This window comes from Podarcis pityusensis, assembly GCF_964106645.2.
Source record: "Podarcis pityusensis genome assembly, chromosome: 16".
Taxonomy (NCBI): Eukaryota; Metazoa; Chordata; class Lepidosauria; order Squamata; family Lacertidae; genus Podarcis; species Podarcis pityusensis.
Window position 1 is genome coordinate 5,161,488 of NC_138041.1, and position 26,235 is coordinate 5,187,722.

The window sequence follows — 26,235 nt, forward strand, 5'->3', positions numbered from 1 at the left end:
CTATTTTATCTTAATATATTGTAACTTTACTTTCCCTCCTTTCACCATTTAACAATCTGTTTTTTCTTAATCCTTTATAGCATTTCTGCTAAAACCACATTACTTCATTCCAACATCCTTCTAACATTTCTTAATTTTACAATGTTTCTGTAAATAAACTTTAAATTTCTTCCATTCTTCTTCCACCGACTCTTCTCCCTGGTCTCGGATTCTGCCAGTCATTTCCGCCAGTTCCATGTAGTCCATCACCTTCATCTGCCATTCTTCCCGGGTGGGTAGATCTTGTGTCTTCCAATACTTCGCGATGAGTATTCTTGCTGCTGTCTTGCTGCATACATAAAGAAAGTTCTGTCCTTTTTTGGCACCACTTGGCCGACCATGCCCAGGAGAAAGGCCTCTGGTTTCTTCAGGAAGGTATATTTAAATACCTTTTTCATTTCATTATAAATCATCTCCCAGAATGTCTTAATCCTTGGGCACGTCCACCAAAGGTGAAAAAAATGTACCTTCAGTCTCTTTACATTTCCAACATTTATTATTGGGCAAATGATATATTTTTGCAAGCTTGACTGGTGTCATGTACCACCTGTAGATCATTTTCATTATATTCTCTCTTAAGGCATTACATGCCGTAAACTTCATACCTGTGGTCCATAACTGTTCCCAGTCAGCCATCATAATATTATGTCCTACATCTTGTGCCCATTTAATCATAGTTGATTTCACCGTTTCATCCTGAGTATTCCATTTCAACAGCAAGTTATACATTCTTGACAAGTTCTTAGTTTTGGGATCTAACAGTTCTGTGCAAAGCCCTTCTTTTGCACCCTATGAAACATAAATGCGCAGAGTTTTTAAAAAACTGGACAACGGCTGCTTGCCTGCGACTCCCGAGCCTCCCCCGATCAGATAAAGGCTTGGGAGTCACAGGCGGGCAGTGCACTGTTGCCCAGCTCTTTAAAAACTCTACACCGTGATCAACTCCCTCCCAGAAACCAATGTCTCCACTGTGGAAGGACGTGTGGATCCAGAATTGGCCTCCACAGTCACTTACAGACTCATTGTTAAAACCGTGTTTATGGAACACAATCTTACTCGGCTACGAGTGATCGCCTGTCAGGTGTGCGTGCAGGAGCCAGGCCCTGGGACCAGTAGGGCTTTGCAGGACTGGGGCCTTCCTAAGTTTGTTCTGAAGAAGCACGGCGTGGCTGCACAGGTGAGACCGACTGGTAACTCACTGCACCTGGTGGCAAGAGCCGGGAAGGGATATAAGGCCAGCATGTCCCTTCGGCTCTTTGCCACAGCAACTCCTGCCTTGCTGCGTTTGGCTTCTTGCTTTCTGATCCTCGGACCTCGACTTCGTGACTCTCTGCTTCTCGATCCTTGGACCCCTGACTTTGTGACTCTCTGCTTCTCGATCCTTGGACCCCTGACTTTGTGACTCTCTGCTTCTCGATCCTTGGACCCCTGACTTCGTGACTCCTTGCTTCTCGACCCTCGGACCCTGGAGTTCATGATTCCTTGCTTCCTGACCCTCGGACCCCTGGCTTCTGGACTCTTGTTCCTGCTCCCACCCCACCATCTTGCCCCCAGTCCCAACGTCCTCGGTCGGGGCTTCAATCGCCCGTAGACCGGACCGTGACAACGCCAAAGAAGGGGGAAAATATTTAATACAAGCATCTATGTTCAGCAAGTTAAAAGATATCAAAGTTGGGTTGGACTAGGCGGCCCTTTGGGATTGCAACACTGCAACTCTACGAAAGTCTCAGTTTTGCTTTTCTTTCTTCATCGCTCCAGTTTGATCCGGATTTCATTTGCTGCAACGTAGCTCTGCGTACTCTGTCTGGAAGGGGAAGGAAGCAGAGCAGTTATAGGCTGCTCACACGTTGTAAAAGTTGAATTCTCACATCTGTAAAATCAAATGAACTTTTGTTGTTTTTATTAGAATGTTTATCTCTTTTGCATGAATGGGTGTTGGAAAAAAATAGTAATTTTTGAAAAAACAAAACAAAAACTTTTTAGTTACCTTGGGTAGTTTCTACCAGAAAGTTACTTACAGAGAAGGATATATTCAAAGTAGAGCATTACAGCCTAGTAAAAGTGTTTATGGTCACTGGAGGACTATAAGCATTTTTGCCAACTCACCTGTCCCGTTCCCCACTTTGGCATTTGTTGAATATCAAAGGCCTAATAATGATGATGTTTATGTTAATTAATAATAATTTGTATCCAAGAGAATTCTACTCCGAGTAGTCTCAACTACCACCATCCTTAATCACTACACATCATCAATAAACATTTCCTGGGCAGCTTGCAAACCACATTTAAACACTCAGTTCAGGAAAGGTTCAGTGCCTGGTCACCTGGATAACATTTCCCCTCACCATAGGTGATCATTCACAAGCCTTTTCACATCCAAAAATCCTCATTCAAATGCAACCCACACTTCTGTACTACCTAGGGTTGCCATACTTCAGAAATCTGGACAGAACTGTTCACTTTTTACTTTTTTTTTTTCAAAATAATAAAAAAGAGGCATTTGAGCTATTTTTTCCAGAAATTGCCAAAATTGCCACTACCGGTATGCTCTCTGTGTGTCTGCCTCCTGCATTCCTGGGTTGTCCAAAATTAGGACTGGTTCCTTCCAAACCCTCCTGCAAAATACAGGAACACACATCTTTCTGAAATTTCAGTATGCAAAGCCAGGGTTTACCTGTGGGATCTCTCTCATGGGTATTTGGTTTCCTGGTTTCTCTGCAATCCCTGTGATGAAGTAAAAAAGAATGGACGTTTTATTGGTCTACTCAGAAGCTGCTCCTAGCTTCCAGTCTGCCTCACGTACTTCAAGGCCCCTTGAATAACGACCACAGTTTATCTTACAAAAGGATTACCTGTGTGAAGAAGTTTTCTGAAGAATAGGGCTGAGAGCGGGATCAGGAGGATGATGGCGACAACGCAGGGCACCCCAAAATATAGTATGGAGACGCAGTTCTCTGTCAATGAGAAGGAGAGGGAAACGGGTCAGCAACTAGACCGGCCATTGGCAGAGAACAATGTTAAGCAAAGACTCTCCATTTCATAGAATCACAGAACTGCAGAGCTGGAAGGTACCCATGGGGTCATCTAGACCAATGCAATGCAGGAATCTCAACTAAAGCATCCAAAATAATGTCCTCTTAGCTACCTAAAAGCAACAAGACTGGGGTGCTGCCTGTCCTGGGATGACCAGAGGAAACATTAGGAAACTGGGGTTGCCATGCGCCTGGATTTTCCCAGACAATTTTGGGGGTCTTCCTAAACAACTTTCAGGAGGCCCTGGTTTTTTACTTTTCGAAATATGGCAGCCCTGTAAACAGACGTCTCCTCTCTGTTTCCTGAGCAGACTCACCACCAAAATGATAATAATAATAATTAATAATAATTTATTATGTATACCCCGTCACTCTGGACAGCTTCCAACAGAATATTAAAATACAATAATCTATTAAACATTAAAAGCTTCCCTAAACATCCGTGATTCATCCGTGTTGCTCAGAAAATTGAGACAACCCCACTAGGTTAAAGGTGGGGAACATCAGGCCTCTGTGGCGGAGAGCAGTCCAGAATCAGAACCCGGGACAGGAGGGAGGCCAAGAGGCAGAGATGAGGCAGGCTGGTGAAGAAATCTGCCCTTCCTGCTGCAACAAGCTCCCTTCCCCGCTGGTCTCCAAGGACCAGGAGAGGTATGAAGCGGGAAGAACAAAGGCAGGCACACTGGCATAGTCTCAGATTGCTTGGGGAGGACTTGGAGAAGGAGGAAGCTTAGGCAGCTGTGGGAAGGCAGGGACCTTCAGCCTCAGCAACTGCCTCATAGGGGCAAGACCTGCAGAGAAGCGTTGCTGTGCTCACAAGGCCTGGCACTCCTGAGGAGACCTTATCTCTTCTACTAAGGAGTTAACTTCACTTAACGCCGTGTGATTTATTGCTGGCCCACTTCTACTAAAGAGTTAACTTCACTTAACGCCGTGTGATTTATTGCTGGCCCACTTCCACTAAAGAGTTAACTTCACTTAACGCCGTGTGATTTATTGCTGGCCCACATCCACTAAAGAGTTAACTTCACTTAACGCCGTGTGATTTATTGCTGGCCCACTTCTACCAAAGAGTTAACTTCACTTAATGCCGTGTGATTTATTGCTGGCCCACTCCTGGTGGATAGACACATCTACATCAGCTGGAATGGATATGGGACCAGTGGCATTGCCTCCTCCTGCTTGCCTGGATCGAGGATGGAGAGGGGTGTGCCTGCATCTGTGTCAAGGATGGGGGATCTTTGGCCCTCCAAATGCTTCTCAACCAGAACCCCCAATCTCCCTGGCCCTTCACACGCTTGCCAGGGGTGATGAGAGCTCAGCAACATCTGGAGAGGCAAAGGTTTCTCACACCTGGATGAAAGAGAAACCTCTGCCCAGTGGGATGTAGATTCCCGTACAAAAGTCGGGGTCATATTTGTTCCCTGCTTCTCCCCCTCTTTGCTTTCGCCTGACACTCTCTCCTGCCCCGTTGAAGAGCTTATTCAGTGCAAATCTACTTGGACTGGTTGACACTGTGTTTATACCTGCTGGAGAACCAACATTTCTCTTCTCTGAACAGGTATCAGGCACCTGTGTTGGAGTAATCAGCTTCACACTCCAGATACTGAAGTCTCCATTTCCGTTTGCCATGGTAATGTAATTCTGGTCCTGAGATGTTTCCCCACTTGTATTCCAAGCGTTGAAATCCCCCTTCGGGTCAGCATCTAAGAAGACACAGGGAAGGGGGGCGGCGTGGTTCAACTGAGCCTGATCTGAGGAGGGTGGCACGACGACAAAAAGACTCTGCCTCAAAGCACCTGAAAGAATGTTGAGAAAAATAGTGTTACGCGCTGCTCCAATCTGAGTGGCTAGAGATTTCAGGCATTCCAGGCTGAAATATACTCGGAGTCGAGAGTGGATTTCATGCTCTTTATTCAGCTCGTAGTGGTGAGGAGGAATGGAAGTTCCCCCAGAATGTCTGCTTTATATACATTATTTACACAATGGGCCCCACGTGATTGGCTAATTCCGGGATTCACCTGTAGGCCAATCTGGTTGCGGATTCACTTCCACCTGGAGCTGGATTGGGTGGCTCCTGTGGACCAATCAGACTGCTGCATTCTGGACTCTATTGTTCTAGGACCAATCAGACTGCTGCATTCTGAATCCTATTGTTCTAGGACCAATCAGACTGCTGCCTTTTGGATCCTATTCAACTCAGTACAGTGGTGCCTCGCAAGACGAAATTAATCCGTTCCGCGAATCTCTTCGTCTAGCGGTTTTTTTCGTCTTGCGAAGCAACCCTATTAGCGGTTTAGCGGCTATTAAAGGCTTAGCGGCTTAGCGGCTTAGAAAAAGGGTGGGGGAAAGCGAAAAAAATCTCAAGACTCGCAAGACATTTTCGTCTTGCGAAGCAAGCCCATAGGGAAATTCGTCCTGCGAAGCGCATCGAGAAACAGAAAACCCTTTCGTCTAGCGAGTTTTTCGTCTTGCGAGGCATTCGTCTTGCGGGGCACCACTGTACATAACACAGGCACTTGGCTGGATGAAAAGAGAGACAGGAAGTTAGGGCGAGAGGAACAGGAAATACTATTTGCTCCACCCCAAGGTGTGACGATTTGCTAGGCGGCAGGCGAAACCCAAATGGCACCAGCCAATCAGCCAAGTGGGGAAAATTCCTGCCGTGCCCCTGTCCCAACGACAGACGACACACGACGGCATAGCAAGGTCAAGCGCAAAGCCCTAAAAGTAGGGAGAGGTGGGCGGGTGTTCTGAACGCACGCGCCGAAAGAGGAAGCTCTGGGTCACGTGCATGGGCATAAATAGGTCCCTCGAACCGTTTGGACTGCGTCCCATTGGCCAGATTGCACCCAGCTTCAAGGGACCTACCAATCGGGTGTTGTGGCTGACCAATCGTACCGACCCACAACACAGGGTGTCGGTTGTCCAGGTCTCACCGCAATTAGTGCCCTCTTTAAGGGAGGACCCGATTTTCCAAAGTTTGCTGGAGGTGCCTTCAGGGATGGAACCTGAGGCCTTCTGCTTGCAGGTGCTTGATTACTGATCCCTAGGCAGAACATACATTCAATAAATGCTGATATTTCCCCCCAAAATCTTCAAAGGCACTCACCTGAGATGACCAGCCTAGTACCTCTCATGAGCCGGGTTGTGGCGCAGTAATAAACCCCAGAGTCGTTCCTTTGCACATCGCTGATCCTCAGACCTTGCCCTTGGCTTGAGTACCTGCCCTGTACCTGTTTTGCATATGGAAAACTCTCATAAATCCTGCGCAGATTTTTGCCTTCGTCCTCCTTGTACCAGGACACCATCAACGAGAAGGTTTCATTTACAACGGGGCAGTGGATGTCAGCCATGTCTCCAGGAGATGCCCAGATCAGGGTCAGATCCTGCGGCATTTCAGAATTTCCCTCTGACTGAGCAGCTATAAAATGGAAGCAAAGGAACGTGTGGTGAGCTGGTAGAAAAATGAGCGAAGGGGAAAGATTCAGCCATGTCGAACTGTGGATTTATCCACAGTCCTTCTTGGAACCGGCATTGATATTATTAATTAATTACTATTAATTGAAATATACATTCTTAAAAAAAGCAGAAGCATTTTTACTTGATATTATAGGTCAGGACATTAATAGGCAAGATGTTAAATTGTTTTTATATGCAACAACTGCGGCAAGAGTATTGTTAGCCCAGAAATGGAAACAAGAAGAAATTCGGACGAAAGAAGAATGGCAGATAAAATTAATGGACTATGCAGAATTGGGCAAAATGACAGGAAGGATTCGAAACCTGCGGGACCAGAGATTTACAGAAGATTGGAAGAAGTCTATGAATTATTTGAAGAGCAACTGTAATCGACAAATTAGGCTAGTAGGACTACAAGACGTTTTGTAAGGAGAAATATACGAAGTGTTACAAAGTAGAAAAAGATAGAGATATTGGTTATGAGTTTGAAATGTAATAGGGAAGATAAGAAATGCATACTAAGAGATTAGATTGCAAAATTTTCAGACAGGATTGATGGAAGTCAAAAATTTGAATAAGATGTAAAAGTATGTTTAATTACTGTTGAAAATGATATGTTTTTTAAAAACTAATAAAAATTATATATATGTGATATTATTAATTTACACCACAAATTTTGGACCGTGGGTCTTTGGCGGCGGTCAGTTTCATGCATTTTAACGGCAGGCGTGCTTATTCCATAACCATGACTTGAGGCATCCAAGCTTTACTTAATGCCCTAGCTAAGGTGGAATATTTGTAGCACACTTTTCTTTTTTTTTGCTTCAAAAATGGGAATGTAAGAACATGAATATTTGGATTTGAATAAGCTATAAAAAATTAAGCTATAAATGCAGTGGCATTTTACAAGACGGACTTATACTCTTTATTTTTTAAAAGACCTCCTACGGTTTCATCCCGTCTCATTGGGTGCATTTTCTTGCACCTGTGTAAATGAAGAAAACGAGAAAGAGAGCAGCCAGTGCTGTTTTGTTTTATTTTCATTCGTTTTAACTTAATTTTTACTGGAGACCTTTTTGCTCCAACCTTATCCAAGGTAGCATGATGAAAGACCCACCTCCGTGGGGCTGCTCTGAGGTGGGGGGAGGTTTAAGGTGTTGCCACTGAAGCTTACGAAACGTTTTCACTGTATAGCTTTACCAAACAAAAGCAGTAATTCGTATTCCCCTCACAAGTACACGTACATCATATTACTTGCCTAAAGTCTAGCTGAATTTCCTCAGAAGAGAGTTCTAAAAATGAGTGCCTTTGAACACAACATTTTAGACACTATTCATCAGTCAGCTTTTCTTGCTTCAACTGCAAAATCTCACACCAAAAGGATCCAAAATCAGCAACGGCAACCAGGCAAAATATTTACAATAATATCTAAGGGTTGTAATTTCCATGATCACTGAATTCGAGGGACCTAAATTGGCTGCATCCAGTGTCCTTAACAGGCCTACTCTGAGTAAGACTGAGGGTGGATACCTAGAAGTAAATCTCACTGTGTTCAGTGGGGCTTTCTGCCAAGCAAGTGTGTTTAGGGTTTTCAGCCTAAAAACCAAAACCAATATAAGGATACAATCTGCTGAGATCAAGTCTTTTAGCTTTCAAAGATGCTTACTGCAGAGTGATGAATGGAGAAACAAAAAATATGCATTCAATGCTGATTGGTCTACATTTATTTATTTTATGAACCATTACCTGGAGGAACCTAGACAAAAAACCCTCAACTCAGATATCTTTTAGGCGTAGTTATTTGACTTAACATGATGCAAAAATTGTTTTCTCCCTTGCAGACATCCTGACTGTATTTTGCTTTGTAGCTGATGAGCAATACCCATTATTTGCTTAGCTAGGTAGCTGTGCTGGTCTGACGCAGTCGTAATAAACAAAGAAATTAAAAATTGTCCAGTAGTACCTTAGAGACCAGCTAAGTTTGTTCTGGGTATAAGCTTTCGTGTGCAGAACAAACTGAGTTGGTCTCTAAGGTGCTATTGTACAATATTTTAATTTTTCCATTATTCGTTGTTTGCATTGTTTCATGTTATTCTTAATAAAAATCATATTATAGATAATAAAGATACGTACTCGGCAGATACAATAGAACGAGCCCAAGGAAGTGTGAGAGAGACATCTTCAGGTGCTGAACTTGAAAGCAGGCCTGCTGGTTCAATGGCTCTCTCCTCCAGCCTAGCGGTGCGTGTGACGTACGTCTCTCAATTTCCTGCCAATTTCCGTGGGTTAGAAAGTCAAAGGTTGGGAAACGAAAGCCGCCTTTGACTTGCACGGGGTCCCCCACACAACACTCACAAGGGCAGACTTCAGCACCTTTGCTTTGAAGCCACAGAAGCAGGAAGGTTTTGGAAAAAAGAGGAGAACTACCGTATATTTTGCACCATAACACTCACTTTTTTCCTCCTAGAAAGTAAGGGGAAATGTCTGCGCGTGTTATGGAGGAAATGCCTACGGGTGGCATGCCTACGGATTTTCCTCCTCTAAAAACTACGTGCGTGTTATGGTCGGGTGCGTGTTATAGAGCGAAAAATACGGTAATTTCACCCGCAACTTCTGGGGGATTGAGAGAAATGCGGCAAATATGCTTTCAGCATGCAGGAAGATGAGCTCAGGATAGAGTACCACATAATGCTTCAAGTGATGCATAAATTTTAGGGAAGAAAATTGGGGGGGGGGAGGTAACCATTTTCCACAAAGCATAGGAATACCATTTACTGTATTTTTTGCTCTATAAGACTCACTTTTCCCCTCCTAAAAAGTAAGGGGAAATGTGTGTGCGTCTGATGGAGCGAATGCAGGCTGCGCAGCTATCCCAGAAGCCAGAACAGCAAGAGGGATCACTGCTTTCACTGTGCAGCGATCCCTCTTGCTGTTCTGGCTTCTGGGATTCAGAATATTTTTTTTCTTGTTTTCCTCCTCCAAAAACTAGGTGCATCTTATGGTCTGATGCATCTTATAGGGCGAAAAATACGGTAATGATTTTGATCTGCACAGGCATATTTAAAGCATAAATTTCCCAAGCTGGTTTACCTACACAAACATACACCAACATGTGATAAATGAAGGGGTAAACAAGCCAAATTTTCTGAGACGAAAAATATTTGTTTTTGTTGTATAGTCGTTTAGTCAAATAGAAGGGGAAGAAATGGAGGCCGTGAGAGATTTTACTTTCTTGGGCTCCGTGATCACTGCAGATGGTGACAGCAGCCATGAAATTAAAAGACGCCTGCTTCTTGGGAGAAAAGCAATGACAAACCTAGACAGCATCTTAAAAAGCAGAGACATCACCTTGCCGACAAAGGTCCGTATAGTTCAAGCTATGGTTTTCCCAGTCGTGATGTATGGAAGTGAGAGCTGGACCATAAAGAAGGCTGATCGCCGAAGAATTGATGCTTTTGAATTCTGGTGCTGGAGGAGACTCTTGAGAGTCCCATATGATGAAATATAAAGCAGATTTAAACCAATGCACGCGGCAGTTCATAACACCCATCAAAAGTCATCTGATTCATCCTTAACACGTCAATAATGAACGAACAAATTGGTACCCAGGAATGCCTAACTGTGCTTCAAGGCAGCCAGAAGCTGCTCCTGGTGGTCTATTCCTCATCACGTCTAATGTCAGGGCTGGGCTTAGATGGAACAGAAGACCTGCTCCTTCAGACGCCTGCCTATTGTCACCTCACCAGGCTCCTTCAGGAGAAAAATATCACCTTCATCTTCATTATCATCCAAGTTGAAACTTGTAGCACGATAAGGTACAGACCACTGTATTTTAATATTTTGTTGGAAGCCGCCCAGAGTGGCTGGGGAAACCCAGCCAGATAGGCAGGATATAAATAATAAATTCTATTCTATTCTATAAGAATTCCCAAGACAGAAGCAGAAATAAGCAAAGGCCTACCTGCAATTTGGCCTCATTTTATTTCATGTACAAATCAAAGCAGCACACTTCAAAGGTACAGGCCTCAGGATAAATATTCAGTGACGAGATTTAATTTCTGCGTCAACAATGCTGGCAAGAGTCTTTTCCCTTTGGCTATCTCCATATGATACCTTAAAAAAAAAACAGAAACAAAAAAACATGTTCATGAATAACAGAATCGTAGATTTCTAGAGTTGGGATCCCGGTGGTCATCTAGTTCAACCCCGGCAATGCAGGAATGACAGCGAAGCTAATGAGGTTAATGTCATGTTATAATACTTCCAAGAACTGTTCCACATTTCCTTTCCCATTCCTTATTTGCATTCGTCCTTTAAAAAAGGGGTTCTATGATTCTATGGTTCTATTATCTGTGCATCTAAATCATAAAATAATAATTAAAAAACTTTCATAGCCTTGCTAGTGCTTAGAGGTCTCCAATACTGAGAGGGACATTTGTGGGCTGCCCAGGACTGATTCTGCCCCAGTCCGCTCCCTCGATGGCACGCCCACAAGGAGGTGGGTCCTCTGCAAGAAGCTGGCATCAAGTTAGACCTTCTCACTGTAGCTGCTGCACATCCGATGTGGGTTTTGAGCTTCTGGCAGCTGCGTCTTTCAACAATGCTGTGGGCTGCGTACATCGTTCTGGCCTCCACAGGTAACCTTTCTTCTGCTCCTTCTACCAGACTCTTAACATTTAAAGCATGAGAAAGTCAGTGGGTTGTATATTTATGCGCTCTGAGAGTTCCTCCACACTCAGCTCAGGCAAAATACTTTCTCCTTCAGCCTGTGTCTTGTTTCCAGGGCTTCAGTTGCAGGACAGTGTTGTTGTGGTTGTTGTTGTTGTTGTTGTTGTTGTTGTTGTTTAGTCGTTTAGTCATGTCCGATTCTTCCTGACCCCCTGGACCAGAGCACGCCAGGCACTCCTGTCTTCCACTGCCTCCCGCAGTTTGGTCAAACTCATGCTGGTAGCTTCAAGAACACTGTCCCACCATCTCGTCCTCTGTCATCCCCTTCTCCTTGGGCCCTCCATCTTTCCCAACATCAGGGTCTTTTCCAGGGAGTCTTCTCTTCTCATGAGGTGGCCAAAGTCTTGGAGCCTCAGCTTCAGGATCTGTCCTTCCAGTGAGCACTCAGGGCTGATTTCCTTCAGAATGGAGAGGTTGGATCTTCTTGCAGTCCATGGGACTCTCAAGAGTCTCCTCCAGCAGGACAGTTTAGGGATCCTCAAACAACGTGATGTCTCCTTCAACGTCTTCTTGCAAGAAAAGCCAGAGCGAGAAACGGCAACCATAAACGGTCCTTGTGGTCTTTCTGCTCCACAGTGTTTCCAGCACACTTGCAGATCCTGCATCCAACCCAGCGGTTCCTGTTCGTGGATATTGGGGTGACAGCACAGATCTCATGCACTTCTATAGAAGATATTGAAAATCAGGCATTATTCAGCTGGTACAAAAGAAGAGAACACGGAATTCCGATTTTAATCAAGAGCTGCAATGTTAGAAAAAAAGGAGACAGATTTGCTTGCAAAGTTAAACCTAACCGTCGAAACGCCGTACTGGAGATCCTTCATGTGCAGAGGTCTGATTCTGGCCAATATTTCTGTGCCCAAGAAACTCCTGTTGGCTTGCATTTCAGCACTGCAACATCTTCACTGATTGCTGGAGGTAAGAGATGAGGGCTGAGTGAGCTTTGCTGCTGTGTGTTAAAGGCACCAGGGTCTGAATGCAAGCAGAGTCAAATAAGGGCCAGTTCTCAGGATCATCCCATTCACTGCAGGCAAGATTCTTGCTGAATTTTAGCCAATGCTTTCATGTAAGGAGGTGGCATGGCACCCCTGCCAGGCTGCAACCACATTTGGGTGGATTGATAGCTTATTGAGTTCAGTAAGTTGATGTTGTCCTCCAGAGCAAGTTTTGAAATGTTCTTCCTCTCAAGGAAACTTTCCCCATGTTGCCTTGTGGGCTAAGAGGTTCCTAGGCATGCGCCCCTGTGCACTGTAAAACATTCCAGGGTGTGGGGTTTCTGATGCGCATTCCCTAGGAACCAACAACCCCAAATACACCCGAGTCTTCTCCCCAAATGAGCACTGCATGGGAAGTGTGTTAAACATAAAGTTAAAGGTAAAGGGACCCCTGACCATTAGGTCCAGTCGTGGCCGACTCTGGGGTTGCGGCACTCATCTCGTTTTATTGGCCGAGGGAGCCAGCGTACAGCTTCCGGGTCATGTGGCCAGCAGGACCAAGCCGCTTCTGGCGAACCAGAGCAGTGCACAGAAACGACTTTTACCTTCCCACCAGAGCGGTACCTGTTTATCTACTTACACTTTGATGTGCTTTCGAACTGCTAGGTTGGCAGGAGCAGGGACTGAGCAACGGGAGCTCAAGCCGTCGCGGGGATTTGAACCGCTGACCTTCTGATCGGCAAGTCCTAGGCTCTGTGGTTTAACCCACAGCGCCACCCGGATCCCATGCTCTAGAGTTACTAAGCATCTTTTCTGAGAAGTCTCGCCCAAGCTTATCTTGAAACCCCCGCCATTTCCTGGCAGAAAGCCCAACACCAGGATGAAATTCTGAAGCCTTTGTTATCCATAGGTGGTCCTCCTTGCTGTACTCTCTTTGGAGATTGTTCTTACTGTGACCCTTGCTTTGTTTTCCTCTTCAGACAGTTATACTCCGAGCACCCGGGTGATGCTTTTGCAGCCCTCTAACCAAGACCCAGATTCCCGGTTCAAGAACCAATTTGTTTGCGTGGTCCATGGCGTGTCCAACTTCGTCCAGGTGTCCTGGGACGGCCCGGGAGGTCTCCAGCAAGAGGGCCAGACCCTTTTGGTGAAAAACAGCAGTGGGTCGTTAACCTTCGTCAGTGTCCTTCACCTCCCCATGGAATTACAAAACACTGGGGGAAACATCACCTGTGCGGTCAGGTTCAACTCTTCCAGCACCAGCGTGAAGAAAACTGCTGTGTTCAACGCAGGTGAGTGAATCTTTTTATCCTGACATAAGAATATCAGCTGGCCTTTTTCACCAATGTCGCTTATGGAAGGTCTTGTTTCCATCCTGAATTTTAACCAAAAAAACCCCCCTGCATTGATAATACCAATGACTGCCCTTTTCTGCTTTTAGCGATGTCCAGAGTTTTACAAAACTTGCTCAATTACTCAAAGGCTCTTGAATATTCATGCCCCCAAAATGCTTGCTTTTTCCTGACTGGTTAGTAATACACAGGGCTAGAGTCTGTCTGATTTGTGCTTGTATTTCTGTTGCTTTTTTATTTCGCATATGTTGCATTTTATTGCGTGACAATCTGAATTCAAATTGCACGTGTCAAACTGTACATGCGAAAAACCACCTGAAGGAAGGTCCGTGGACAACAGTTTGGTTGCTCCTGTATTAGTGAAAAGTAACATACAGACTGAGTTGCGTTAGGAGAAATTTGCTCTAAAACGGTGCTGAATATTCATGTGGGCTTTAAGGGGAAAAAAGAATTGCAATCTGATGTGGAAATGTGAACTGGACTTAAAAGACTGAAATTGCCATGTTGTCAATGGTGACTTGTCACAATGCCTGTGCTCTCTGTTAGAAGAATTTTAAGGTCTCAAATACAGAATAAACATTCATAAATGCACACATATCTAAACAGATGAACCATGTGTCTGAAATAGTATGGGAGAGCAATCCTGAAGCCATTTTGAGTCTCCCCATGACCTCAAATATTCCTCTGCTGTAAGGGAGGCAAATGGGGAAAGCCTTCCCATTGTCTTTTTGCTTGCAAATCCTGTCTTAAGGGCACATTTGTGTATGAATAGAGTGAGCTTGTGATCTGGATTCAGGAACTAAAGTATTTACCATCACAAAAGAATGGCCAGGCTGCCTGGGTAATGCAATCAGTGACCATTATCAGGTATCTTGGCAGACAGGATTTCTGCCTCCTTCTGTGATGTACGTATGATGTTTTAGGGGGGGTGGTCTTGGGCTACAGGGAGGGCAATTTCAAGAGTCTATATAGGGCTTGCACACCATTGTTCAGGGTTCTCCTCCCTCCTGCCTGTGGTGAGTGGGGACTCTGTTGCAACAGTTCCTTGAACAAAGATCAGGCTTACTAGCCGCCTTGCTTCTCAATATACAGTGGTACCTCGGGTTACATATGCTTCAGGTTATAGACGCTTCAGGTTACAGACTCCGCTAACCCAGAAATATTACCTTGGGTTAAGAACTTTGCTTCAGGATGAGAACAGAAATCGTGCTCCAGCGGCAGCAGGAGGCCCCATTAGCTAAAGTGGTGCTTCAGGTTAAGAACAGTTTCAGCTTAAGAACGGACCTCCAGAATGAATTCAGTTCTTAACCCAAGGTACCACTGTATTCTGGTTGGCCTCTGTTATTTTCTCCTACTGATAGGGAACCTATACAGACTCTGGAATACCCCATAAGGGAAAAGGAACAGGTTTCTTTCCTTATAGCATCTCCTCCCCCTTTCGGAGGCAGAATCCCTCTGAATAACACCAGTTGATCACAAGTAGTGCAAGTGCTGTTGTGCTTGGGTTCTGCTTTTGGACTTCCATCGGGGATCTGGTTAGCCACTTTGAGAAGAGGAGGCTGGACTAAGTGGACCTGATTCAACTCCGAGGCTATCCTTAGGTTCTTACGGAGCCTCCAGGTCCAGGGGCAGTCTATCTGGATTTCAAGGTTCTTAGGGCCATTTGGCCACTGTGGGAACAGAATGATGGACTAGATCAGGCCGGGCTCTCCTTATGTCCTTCTCTAGTCTTTTGCCAAAAACAGCATTTCCTGAGTAAGCAAATCTTTTCCCTCTCTCTCTCTTCTTTCTAAAGCTTCGTTGACGGAAGGTGACGCAAAGTGCCTAACCCACAAAGTGTCCTTGGCTGTCGTAGCAGGATTGGCATCACTGATCATCTTCCTGAGTTTCCTTTGGGTCCGATTTGGCCTTTCCAGGCTAGGTAATATGGGGGAATGCACCCCGGGCCGGGGGGGGGGAAATCACGTGAACAATATCCCCTATTCAAGTAGGTGGCCGTGTTGGTCTGCCATAGTCAAAATAAATTAAAACAATTCTATAAAAAGATAGTTGAAAAGACTCTTCTTCAAAACCTAAAAACGCTCTTAAAAGAATCAAGTCTTCAAAAAAGTTATAGGATCGAAGAAAGTCTTTAAAATAATCCTTCTAAAAGAATTTAAAAATTATAAAGTTGCACCCTAGAGACCAGCTGAGTTGTTTTCAATAAAAGCCTTCGTGTACATGCACACTTCTTCAGATACACTGAAAACATATCCCCCATGTCAGTTTCTCCTTATGCAGAGGGCAAAAATGAATTTCTCCGCTTGAAGTGGACAAGACAGCCTCTGCTCCCCCTGATTTATTTTATATTTTAGTTCGTACATATTGCTTAATCAGCAAAAAAGGGTTTTACACAAATGTTGAAAACAAGCAGACATACAAACTGAACAAAAAAAATAGACAAAATCAGCCATTTTCCTCATCACAAAACATTGGACCAAGTCCTACTCAGACTAGTCCTATTGAAATAAACAAACCTGATTTTAAAAATGCATATATCATTGAAAGAAAACGTACAGAGATGCATTATGACCGGGGAGATTGTTTGCAAAGAAGTGTATATTAGTAAAAAGTGAATCCCCAAAAGTGTTTACTAGGAGAAATTTGCACTAAAATGCTGATTAATCTTCATGAGTTTTGTATATATAGTTTTTTAAAAATGCAAATTGCTGTGGAAGTGTGGAGAACTGACTTTAATGTTGGGGAGATGAGGGACTTGGAGAACAGAAATTTACAGATTTTCCCATCAGGCTCAAATATAGAATGCAGAAAGATGTAGACAGCCCTCTTATTTATGGATTTCCTATGTGTCTTACTATTCATTTTTTGCTCCTCAAGGTTCCCACACCAAGATATCCGAGCCCCCATTTTCAGGGATAACAGAGGTAGGAACTCTTTTAAATATATATACATATATAGGTTTTGAGATGCTCTAGGTTTTAAGGCGTACACAGTCTCAGGTGTACAATCTGGGCACACAACTGATAAGAATGAGGGATAAAATCAGCTCAGTTTGCATGCTATCAAATCCACCCGTTTTGAATCCTTTGAAATTTTTCACTCATCCGCTCTACGTGGGGCTACCTTTGAAGGTGCCCTGGAAACTACAACTAATCCAGAACGCGGCAGCTAGACTGGAGAATGGGAGCGGCCGCCGAGACCATATAACACTGGTCTTGAAAGACCTACATTGGCTCCCAGTACGTTTCCGAGCACAATTCAAAGTGTTTGTGCTGACCTTTTAAGCCCCAAACGGCCTTGGCCCAGTATACCTGAAGGAGCGTCTCCACCTCCATCGTTCTGCCCAGACACTGAGGTCCAGCTCCGAGGGCCTTCTGGCGGTTCCCTCACTGCGAGAGGCCAAGTTACAGGGAACCAGGCAGAGGGCCTTCTCGGTAGTGGTGCCCGCCCTGTGGAACGCCCTCCCATCAGATGTCAAAGCGATAAACAACTACCAGACTTTTAGAAGACATCTAAAGGCAGCCCTTTTTAGGGAAGCTTTTAATGTTAGATGTATTACAGTATTTTTATATTTTTTTGGAAGCTGCCCAGAGTGGCTGGGAAAGCCCAGCCAGATGGGCGGGGTATAAATAATAAATAATAAATTATTATGATGTTGTTGTTGTTGTTGTTGTTGTTGTTGTTGTTGTTGTTGTTGTTGTTGTTTTGCATTGCACTCCTCCATCCAAGCAACAGTGAATATATTAGGGGGAGGTGTGCCTGAAAATGAACAAATCTGTGAACGTAATGCACAGAAATACACTATATACTTGCAAAAAACATGTGAACGAGTCTTGTCCCCATGAGCTCTGGCTGTTTCTCACATGGGATATAAAGGTGTTGAATTTAAGCCATCAAGCAACTAACAGCCCTCTCCTCCAAATTTCATAACAGGATGGGATTTGCTACGCCCAACTGGACTTTCAAGCAAAGACCCAAGATGAGAGGAAGAGAAGACTAGGAGTGCAAGGGAAGAAATCCAAAACTTTGAAGGACCTTTGAGAAGCACCAGTTGCTAGACTCTGATTTGGGAGGGGAAAAAAAATTATTTAATGGATTTGTTGCCTCCGTTGTGCCAAACGTTAGTTGCTAGACGGTGTTTTCTTTCCACCTTAATCACGAAAGGCTACATTGCTTGCGACAAAAAACTCCGAGCCACTTCTGCTGCGTGTTTGTGGCTTATTCACACCATATAGGGGAATCGTACATTATGGGAGCAGGGAGGCTGGTCAAGGTATTTCAACCGTTCTGAGTCAGAGGGAGGTAAGACAAGTTTTGCATTGAACAAATAACACAAGAGAAGGATGAGAGGAGTTGGGTTTGCTTAGATGGGGGAATCGCCAGCTTTCAGAATCTGGCTGCTCACTCCCGACTGAGGTGGAACACATTTTAGGGTTGCCAACTCCCCACCCCGCAATGCTCCTCTGCCTTAAGCAGCATAGCCAGAAGCAGAAATCCCACTGGAGATGCATTGCTGATGGCTGAGTGTCTGCCTTCTCCTTGTCCTGGAGCCTTGCAAGGGAAATAGTTGGCGTCCCTGGCTGCAGGAGAAAATGTAGTCTTTAGCTGGCCTGGTGTGAAACAGAGCAGGACTGGTGAGCATGTAATGGTAAAGGTAAAGGGACCCCTGACCATTAGGTCCAGTCGTGGCCGACTGTGGGGTTGCGGCGCTCATCTTGCTTTATTGGCCGAGGGAGCCGGCGTACAGCTTCCGGGTCATGTGGCCAGCATGACTAAGCCGCTTCTGGCGAACCAGAGCAGTGCATGGAAACGCCGTTTACCTTTCCTATTTATCTACTTGCACTTTGACATGCTTTCGAACTGCTAGGTTGGCAGGAGCAGGGACCGAGCAATGGGAGCTCACCCCGTTGCGGAGAATCGGACCACCGACCTTCTGATCGGCAAGTCCTAGGCTCTGTGGTTTAACCCACAGTGCCACCTGCATCCCCGGTGAGCATGTAACAGACTGGCAAAAGAGGGGATTTCGGCAGGTACAGCTGTACCTGTAACAGATGCTCATTCTGGCATCAGCCTGACCCACGCAATGACATTTTTTGAGGGCTGGCGGAAAGAGATCTGCCACTCTCCATGGCAAGCCCTGTAACCAAGTGGATGGAAAACAATAAACCTTCCAAATTGGCCAGCAGTCTGTTTCGTTACCAGTTTCGCAGTGTTTATAGGTTGACCTATTACAGGGCAGCTCCTATCAGGAAATAAAATTGCTTAAAGCTGATTGGAAAAATGAGAAACAAACAGAATTCGAAACTGAGCGATCAGGCCATTCCCCAGTCAACAAAACAAGGGTGGTTGTTTTTTCCTGTATTCAACATTGCCTGCAATTTTATAGATTGGAGGTTATTTGATGCTTTTGGTATTTGTCTGGATTGCCTTCAGATGATAATTTATTGCGTGTTTCCATTTTTTTATGCAAGGTGTTTGGGAAGCTATTATTATTGTTGTTGTTAATCATCAGAGCTCCCCCCCCCCTTCAGCCAGAGCTCACTGGAGCTCAGCTTTGCCACCTCTCAAGCAGACACCATTGCCATTCTAAGAGAAGAAGGGAGAAGTTCGTGGTGAGCTCTGGCACCTCATTTTCTAGAAAAATAGCACTGATGGTGATGGTGATTACATTTTGTTGCAGGAATTTATGTATAGGTTGGGGGGGGTGCCCTTCCAGCAGATATCATGCACATGCAGCCCACTACCAAAACCAGCACAATCGCTTTTGTGACTTGTCCCCACAAAACACTTCATCACAGTTTCTTCCTATCTATTCAAAGGGCCTTTGCTGCACGATACCAAACGTAAGAATTCGCTGATAAATGTATCTATGTACTGGCTCAGGGAAAATATCAGAAATTCATATAGACATGTGAGCTCAGCTCCTCAGCAGCCCCTCTGCCTGAGTGATAATCCCTGGCATCCTGATACCTGAGTGCCAGACAGGTAGCCATTCCAGAAATAACAAACCCAGATGAAGACAAAAGGGTGTGATTAACTTGGCTGGAAAACAGAGAAATGTAAAGATCTCTTTTGTGACACTTGATGGGTGTTTGGTGGAGGGCAAGGAGAACCATGGGGCAGGGTCCAGGATGCTCAGATTACTGCCACCAGACCTCCCCTCTAATGATGTAATAGTGATGTATGAGTGTAGTTTGGGGGGTGTAACATGGGGATTAGCAGCTAATAAAAGTTTGGGGGCTCTTTTGTTCGGGGCTTCCATCTTGTTCCACATTGTGGCGGGTGGGAGTCTTGTCGCGACAGTCTTCAATAAAGACCAAGCCTACTGGCTGCTGTTTTGCTCTGGTATTCCTGGCTGGTGTCCTTGTTTTTTGTCCAAGGGAGCCCTCAGATTTCTCCATTAACAATTTACATCCCCTCTTTCCTTCAAGAGGTCCAAGGTGGTGTACATCGTTCTTCTCCTCCCTCCCCTTTCATATCCCTCACAACAACCCTGTGAGGGAGGTTAGCTTGAGAGCAAATGTCTGGCTCTCAAGATCACAACCAGTGAGCTTCATGGCTCTGTGGGAGACTAGGAACCAGAGTAACATAAGAAGAGTCTGCTATATCAGGCCAATGGCCCATCTATTCCAGCATCTATTCCACCAAGAAGCCAGAAGTTTAGCTGAACTGTCCTTCTGTCATCAACATAAAGTCACCATCATGCTAGATCCTTTGGCTGGCCCTGTTCATGGATGCACAGAGAAAAGAAAGTAGAAACACAGAGTTCTAGGTGGCTCTTTGCAGTCCAGCTCTGGGTGATGCTGACCGCAGGGACGTCATGGGTCCCTGCTTACGAACCTCGGTTAGAGGCGCCTTCGGTTTAAAAAAAAGCCAAGCGCTCGCCTGACTCAATCTTTCTGCTCTTTTGGTTTTCTGCCCTTCTTGGTTTTGACACCCCCGAGCCCGTGTTCTTCACTTGCTAAAACAATAAAAACAGGAAGCTTCTGCAAAAGTTTGTGTGGCTTTGGCCTGGCCCCTCTTTATAGCTGCGACACTTCAGGTGTGAGGAGAATCGCCTCTCTCACCTCGCCACCGGCAGCCAGGCCTGACAAGGCTCCCGATGACCCGGTATTGTAAGCACAATGAGCAAATAAATTCAGCGGGGCGTCCCGAGAGAAAAAGGCAGGGCAGGGCGGGAAAGACCCCTCAGGCTTACAGATAAGAGGAAACTGCCCTTTTGGTTTCACTCCGGCTGGATCTAGATGCATCAAAGAAGCGATTCAGTTAAACGCGTTGCAGACTTTGTATGAGAAATCGTGTTGGCAAAAACGGGACTCCACAGCGCCATCTGGTGTCACAGTGTTATGATGCATATTGTTATAAGAATTTAAGGTCTCAAATACATAAATTAAATGTGCAAGGCAAACACGTACATAAATACATAAACCACATGTCTGAAACATTACAGGAAGACAGTCCTGAAACCATTTTGACTCTCCCAAACTGACCAATATCCGCCCTCCCTTCCCCACAGGTATGCGAGGTTTGCGGCACCAAGCGAGGCTCACCTGGGCGGGTGCCACCCACCTGCTTGAGCTGGCCTTTGACCCGCCCTCGGCCAGGGAGGACAATGGACGGCCGGCTGGGGATGGGCCTAAGGCCAAAAGAAAAGAGGCTGACCCCTGAGCTCAAGCCTCTTTTGCTGTTCTTCCTTCTGGGATCAACTCAAACTGACCAAATCTCCCAAACTGACCAAATGTTTCTCAGCAAGGAGGGAAGAACTGGGGGGGAAAAACTCCCCATTGTCTCTGTGCTCACAAATCGTGCCTTATGGGCACATTTAAGGTGTGAATAGGGTGAGCCTGTGACCTGGATTCAGGAATTAAGTAGTTATAATAACAAAAGAGTGGCCAAAACCCAGATAATGCAATCAGGTAACTTGCCAGACAGGAGATAAACAACACACTCAGGATTCTGTTTTAGACAGCCCCCTGTGATGTATGTATGATGTTTCTGGGGGTGGTCTGGAGTTTGAGGGTGGGCATCTTAAAAAGCAGAGACATCACCTTGCCGACAAAGGTCTGTATAGTTAAAGCTATGGTTTTCCCAGTAGTGATGTATGGAAGTGAGAGCTGGACCATAAAGAAGGTTGATCGCCAAAGAACGGATGCTTTTGAATTCTGGTGCTGGAGGAGACTCTTGAGAGTCCCATGGACTGCAAGAAGATCAGACCTATCCATTCTGAAGGAAATCAGCCCTGAGTGCTCACTGGAAGGACAGATCCTGAAGCTGAGGCTCCAAGACTTTGGCCACCTCATGAGAAGAGAAGACTCCCTGGAAAAGACCCTGATGTTGGGAAAGATGGAGGGCACAAGGAGAAGGGGACGACAGAGGACGAGATGGTGGGACAGTGTTCTTGAAGCTACCAGCATGAGTTTGACCAAACTGCGGGAGGCAGTGGAAGACAGGAGTGCCTGGCATGCTCTGGTCCAGGGGGTCACGAAGAGTCAGACACGACTAAACAACAGCAACATATAAGGGCAGGCACACCTTTGTTCTGGGTCGTCCTCCTTTCCTGCGTGTGAAGGGGGCACCCTGTCGCAACAGTTCAATAAAGATCAGGCTTACTAGCTGCTTTGCTTCTCAATATTCTCTGGTTGGCCTCTGTTATTTTCTCCTACAGATGGAGAACCTACAAAAGGACTCTATAAGGGCTCTTGTGTCCCCTGTAAGGAAATAAGGGCAGATTTTGTTTACAACAATATAAAGCGTCCTTTCTTTGCCAAGGTAGCTGAGTCCTGTGCTCACTTCGGCTGCACATATACTAAAAGAGGAATGATGCAGAGAAGATTAGCAATGTAGCTGAGTTCTCTGTTTCTTGTTTTCCCAGTCATAAGTTCAGTTTTCCACATTTCCACATCAATATGTAATAATAATAATAATTTCCTCATGAAAATTCATGAAATGATCTTTGCACAAAACATTGAAAAGCAAGCACAGCCTCAGAGTTTTTTGGGGTCATGTCTTTTAAAAACAAGCATTTGTTCAGGTTTTTGGTATTGCTTTTTTCTGTAATGAAGTTCTTCTGCACTTTATCTTCTGTATCTCTGTTAACCACACGAATGCTTTGGGCATTTCCCTATCTTTTTTTGGCTTTTGTTGCATCAGCCGTCGTAACTCTCAAGGAGTTACCTCAGCCTGTTGCACAAAATGTCTTATTTAGTTCCCTCTCTTCACAGGCCTACAGTTCATGGGTGATGCTTTTGCAAACGCCGAAGAAAGATCCACCTTCGATTGTTTGTTCCATGGACTTTCCAACTTGGTCCAACCTGCACTACAACTTCCATCATCCATGACCACTGGTCCTGCTAGCGAGGGGTGATGGGAGTTGTAGTCCAACAACAAAAACAACAACATTTCTATTTTCATCGGAGAAATGTTGGAGGCTATTTTGGCCTGATCCAGGAACCAGGATCTTCCTACATTCTTCTGATGCCCTGCTCCTAAACCGGCCACTCTCTGATGTAGCTTGAAAAAGAAATGGCGAGCAAGATCTTAACTGCATTCATTTTGTTAACTAGCGTACAGTGGTACCTCAGGTTAAGTACTTAATTCATTCCGGAGGTCCGTTCTTAACCTGAAACTGTTCTTAACCTGAAGCACCACTTTAGCTAATGGGGCCTCCTGCTGCCGCCGCGCCGCCGGAGCACGATTTCTGTTCTCATCCTGAAGCAAAGTTCTTAACCCGAGGTACTATTTCTGGGTTAGCGGAGTCTGTAACCTGAAGCGTATGTAACCTGAAGCGTATGTAACCCGAGGTACCACTGTACTCTATTCCAAACTTAAAAATGGAAAGTGTAAAAAATGGTCAACAAAGGAGGTTTAAAGACTGTCTCAAGGCAAATCTAAAAAAATGTAGCATAAACACAAACAATTGGGAAACATTTGCCTGTGAGTGCTCCAGTTGGAGAACAGCCTTTACCAACGGTGTCACAGGCTTTGAAGACACTTGAACTCAGGACGCAAGGGAGAAACGTGCTAAGAGGAAGGCACGCTTGGCAAATCCACACCGTGATCAACTCCCTCCCAGAAACCTATGTCCCCACTGTGGAAGGACGTGTGGATCCAGAATTGGCCTCCACAGTCACTTATGGACTCATTGTTAAAACCGTGTTTATGGAAGACAATCTTACCGTGTTTATGGAGTGACCGCCAAAGGGAGATGGCTTAGGGCAAAGCAGCTGGGAACCTCGGCCTCCTGGACATCAGGGGCTGGACTGAGGAGGAATGGTGGAGACCCCCCCCTCCTCCTGCACTTCCCAGAGAAGTGGGAAACAGTATAGATTTAGAACAGTGGTTTGAGGAAGGTCACAGTTCAGAGGCTGCAGAGAGGAGAAGCTGGGAAATATTGGGAGAGGAGGAGGAGGAAGAAGAAGCAGCACCACCACCAGGGGAGAGATAGCTGGGGCCATGATGGGCGTTGGGAGTTGTTACGGAAATTATGTAACAACTTAAAAGTTGTTAAATGTTGCAAATATTATGCCTTAATGTATCCTTTCAACTTGACAGCTCACAGAAGTTACCGAGCTTTAAAAATAATATAAAATCAACTCCTTTGCCAGTTTCCTCCATTCCAAAGCTATTTTCCCCTTGAAAAAGGACTCTAGGAAGTTGCCAGAGGTGACAATTGCTGAGCTGATAGTTGGCCAAGGAAAACCTAATCCCATCACCAGACTTGCCAAGGGGTCCAGACATGCAAAGGAAGTTCTATTGTACTTTGGGTGGTGGGACTTCAAAGGTGTTTGCCTATGCTAATATCCGCCCTCCCTTCCCCACAGGTGGGCGGGGTTTGCGGCACCAAGCGAGGCTCACCTGGGCAGGTGCCACCCACCTGCCTGAGCTGGCCTTTGACCCGCCCCCGGCCAGGGAGGACAATGGACAGCCGGCCGGGGGTGGGCCTAAGGCCAAAGGAAAAGAGGCTGACTCCTGGGCTCAAGCCTCTTTTGCTGCTCTTCCTTCAAAGGTGTTTGCCTATGCTAATTGTCAGATGCTGTTGTGGTTGCTCGAGAGTAACCAGGCAAGACTCCGACCTGTCTTTTACAGGCTTTATTCTTTGTGCAAACTATTTACAGTGAAGAGCGTTGTAAGTTCCTGTCTGGCTCAATCGCTAGCAGAATCCAGGAGTGGTTTTTGTACCTCCCCCAGCATAAAAGTCGCGTCACCCCCAGGCTTTTCCACCCCTCCCTGTGCTGAAGACTACTACGCAGAATGGGTGCTGGCAAGGGCGCACTTCAAGCCTCTCCGGTTTGCTCAGGCTCGGTGTTTAGGCTCTCCCTAGCATCCCCTGCTCCTTGCACCTCTTCTTCACTGGAGGTGGGGCTTTCCTCCTCGCCGGAAGAGGAACTGCTTCGCAAGATTTTCGGAGGCTCCCTATAACACAACTGCCCCTCCATCTCTTGTCTCTGAGCTGATGGCAGTTCCCTGACACTAATCTTATACCCGAGTCTTGCCCTGACATGTCTGCTTATGCTAATCTTGTACCAAGGACTTGTATGGACATGTTTGCCAAGGTTAAACTAGTGTAACCCCTGTCTAAAAGGTAAAGGGACCCCTGACCATTAGGTCCAGTCATGGCCGACTCTGGGGTTGCAGCGCACATCTCGCTTTACTGGCCAAGGGAGCCGGCGTACAGCCTCCGGGTCATGTGGCCAGCAGGATTAAGCCGCTTCTGGCGAACCAGAGCAGTGCATTTAAATGCCATTTACCTTCCCGCCGGAGTGGTACCTATTTATCTACTAGCATTTTGATGTGCTTTCGAACTGCTAGGTTGGCAGGAGCAGGGACCGATCAACAGGAGCTCACCCCGTCACAGGGATTCAAACCGCCAACCTTCTGATTAGCAAGTCCTAGGCTCTGTGGTTTAACCCACAGCGCCATCCATGTCCCTAACCCCTGTCTACCCTTCCCCTTTTGTGACATGTCAGTGATGTAGCAATGATGCTGTACAAACTGTATTCTGGGATATGGTGGGAAACTTTAAAAAATCTTTGTCACCCCATCTTCGGGGTTCAAAATTTCTCTTTGAACCTGTTGCGCAATAAACTTTGGTCTACAGCTATTTGCTCTGGTTGGTGGCTGGACTCCTTCCTTTATTCCGCAGGGACCCGCGGGCTCTGCCCGACGAGCCGGGTGACTGAGCAGCCTCACACCTAGATTTTTCCGTAACAGGAGTCCACCTGTATCTGGAAGGCAACAGACGTTCTTCATCCCTAATACGCATGGAGCAGATGAAGCAGCATTTCTCAAATTTGCTGTTGCACTACAACTCCCATCATCCATGACTGCTGGGTCCTGCTAGCTAAGGATGATGGGAGTTGTAGTCCAACAGCAAGTCTGAGAAACACTGAACAGTTGTAGGGGAGATATCAAGGTCCTTCAGAGAGAGAGAGCAATGGCACAGGGTTGCAAGGGGTTGAACCAGATGAGCCTTGGGGTCCCTTCCAACTCTACAGCTCTATGATTGTCGGAAGCTGTGTCAGGCCATTGGTCCATATAGCTCCATATTGCCCACACGGGCTGGCAGCAGCTCTGGAGGGTCTCTCCCTGGAGGTGCCATTGGGGAATGAACCTGGGGCCGTTTTCATGCGAAGCCAATGCTCTGAGCCACAATACATGAGGACATTCTTGAGAATGAGGACATTCATG

At 45.7% G+C, this 26,235-nt stretch overlaps 2 protein-coding genes across 3 annotated transcripts in view; one reads left to right on the plus strand and one right to left on the minus strand.

The window, feature by feature from the left end:
* Positions 1-19,896, plus strand: part of LOC308465024 (uncharacterized protein) — a 26,548-nt gene extending 6,652 nt beyond the window's left edge. The window contains exons 2-6 of the mRNA XM_080984821.1: positions 11,838-12,179; positions 13,177-13,488; positions 15,344-15,469; positions 16,426-16,472; positions 17,482-19,896. Coding sequence (XP_080840947.1) covers positions 11,838-12,179; positions 13,177-13,488; positions 15,344-15,469; positions 16,426-16,472; positions 17,482-17,589 — 935 coding nt within the window. The 3' untranslated portion in view covers positions 17,590-19,896. The remainder of the gene's footprint in view (positions 1-11,837; positions 12,180-13,176; positions 13,489-15,343; positions 15,470-16,425; positions 16,473-17,481) is intronic.
* Positions 1,647-8,829, minus strand: LOC308465766 (uncharacterized protein). Of its 2 annotated transcripts, none has more exons than XR_013980561.1 (6): positions 8,667-8,826; positions 5,570-6,495; positions 4,598-5,229; positions 2,892-2,993; positions 2,714-2,763; positions 1,647-1,843 (listed from the first exon to the last, which is right to left on the minus strand). XR_013980561.1 is itself a non-coding variant. In XM_080985974.1 (6 exons), exons 1-6 carry the CDS (start codon positions 8,710-8,712, stop codon positions 1,811-1,813), a joined length of 816 nt encoding a protein of 271 aa, XP_080842100.1. In that variant the 5' UTR covers positions 8,713-8,829; the 3' UTR covers positions 1,647-1,810. The 2 variants fall into 2 exon arrangements, 1 of the variants encoding a protein (XP_080842100.1); XM_080985974.1 differs by having other exon boundaries at positions 4,598-4,870; positions 6,184-6,495; positions 8,667-8,829.
* Positions 19,897-26,235: the final 6,339 nt, after the last annotated feature.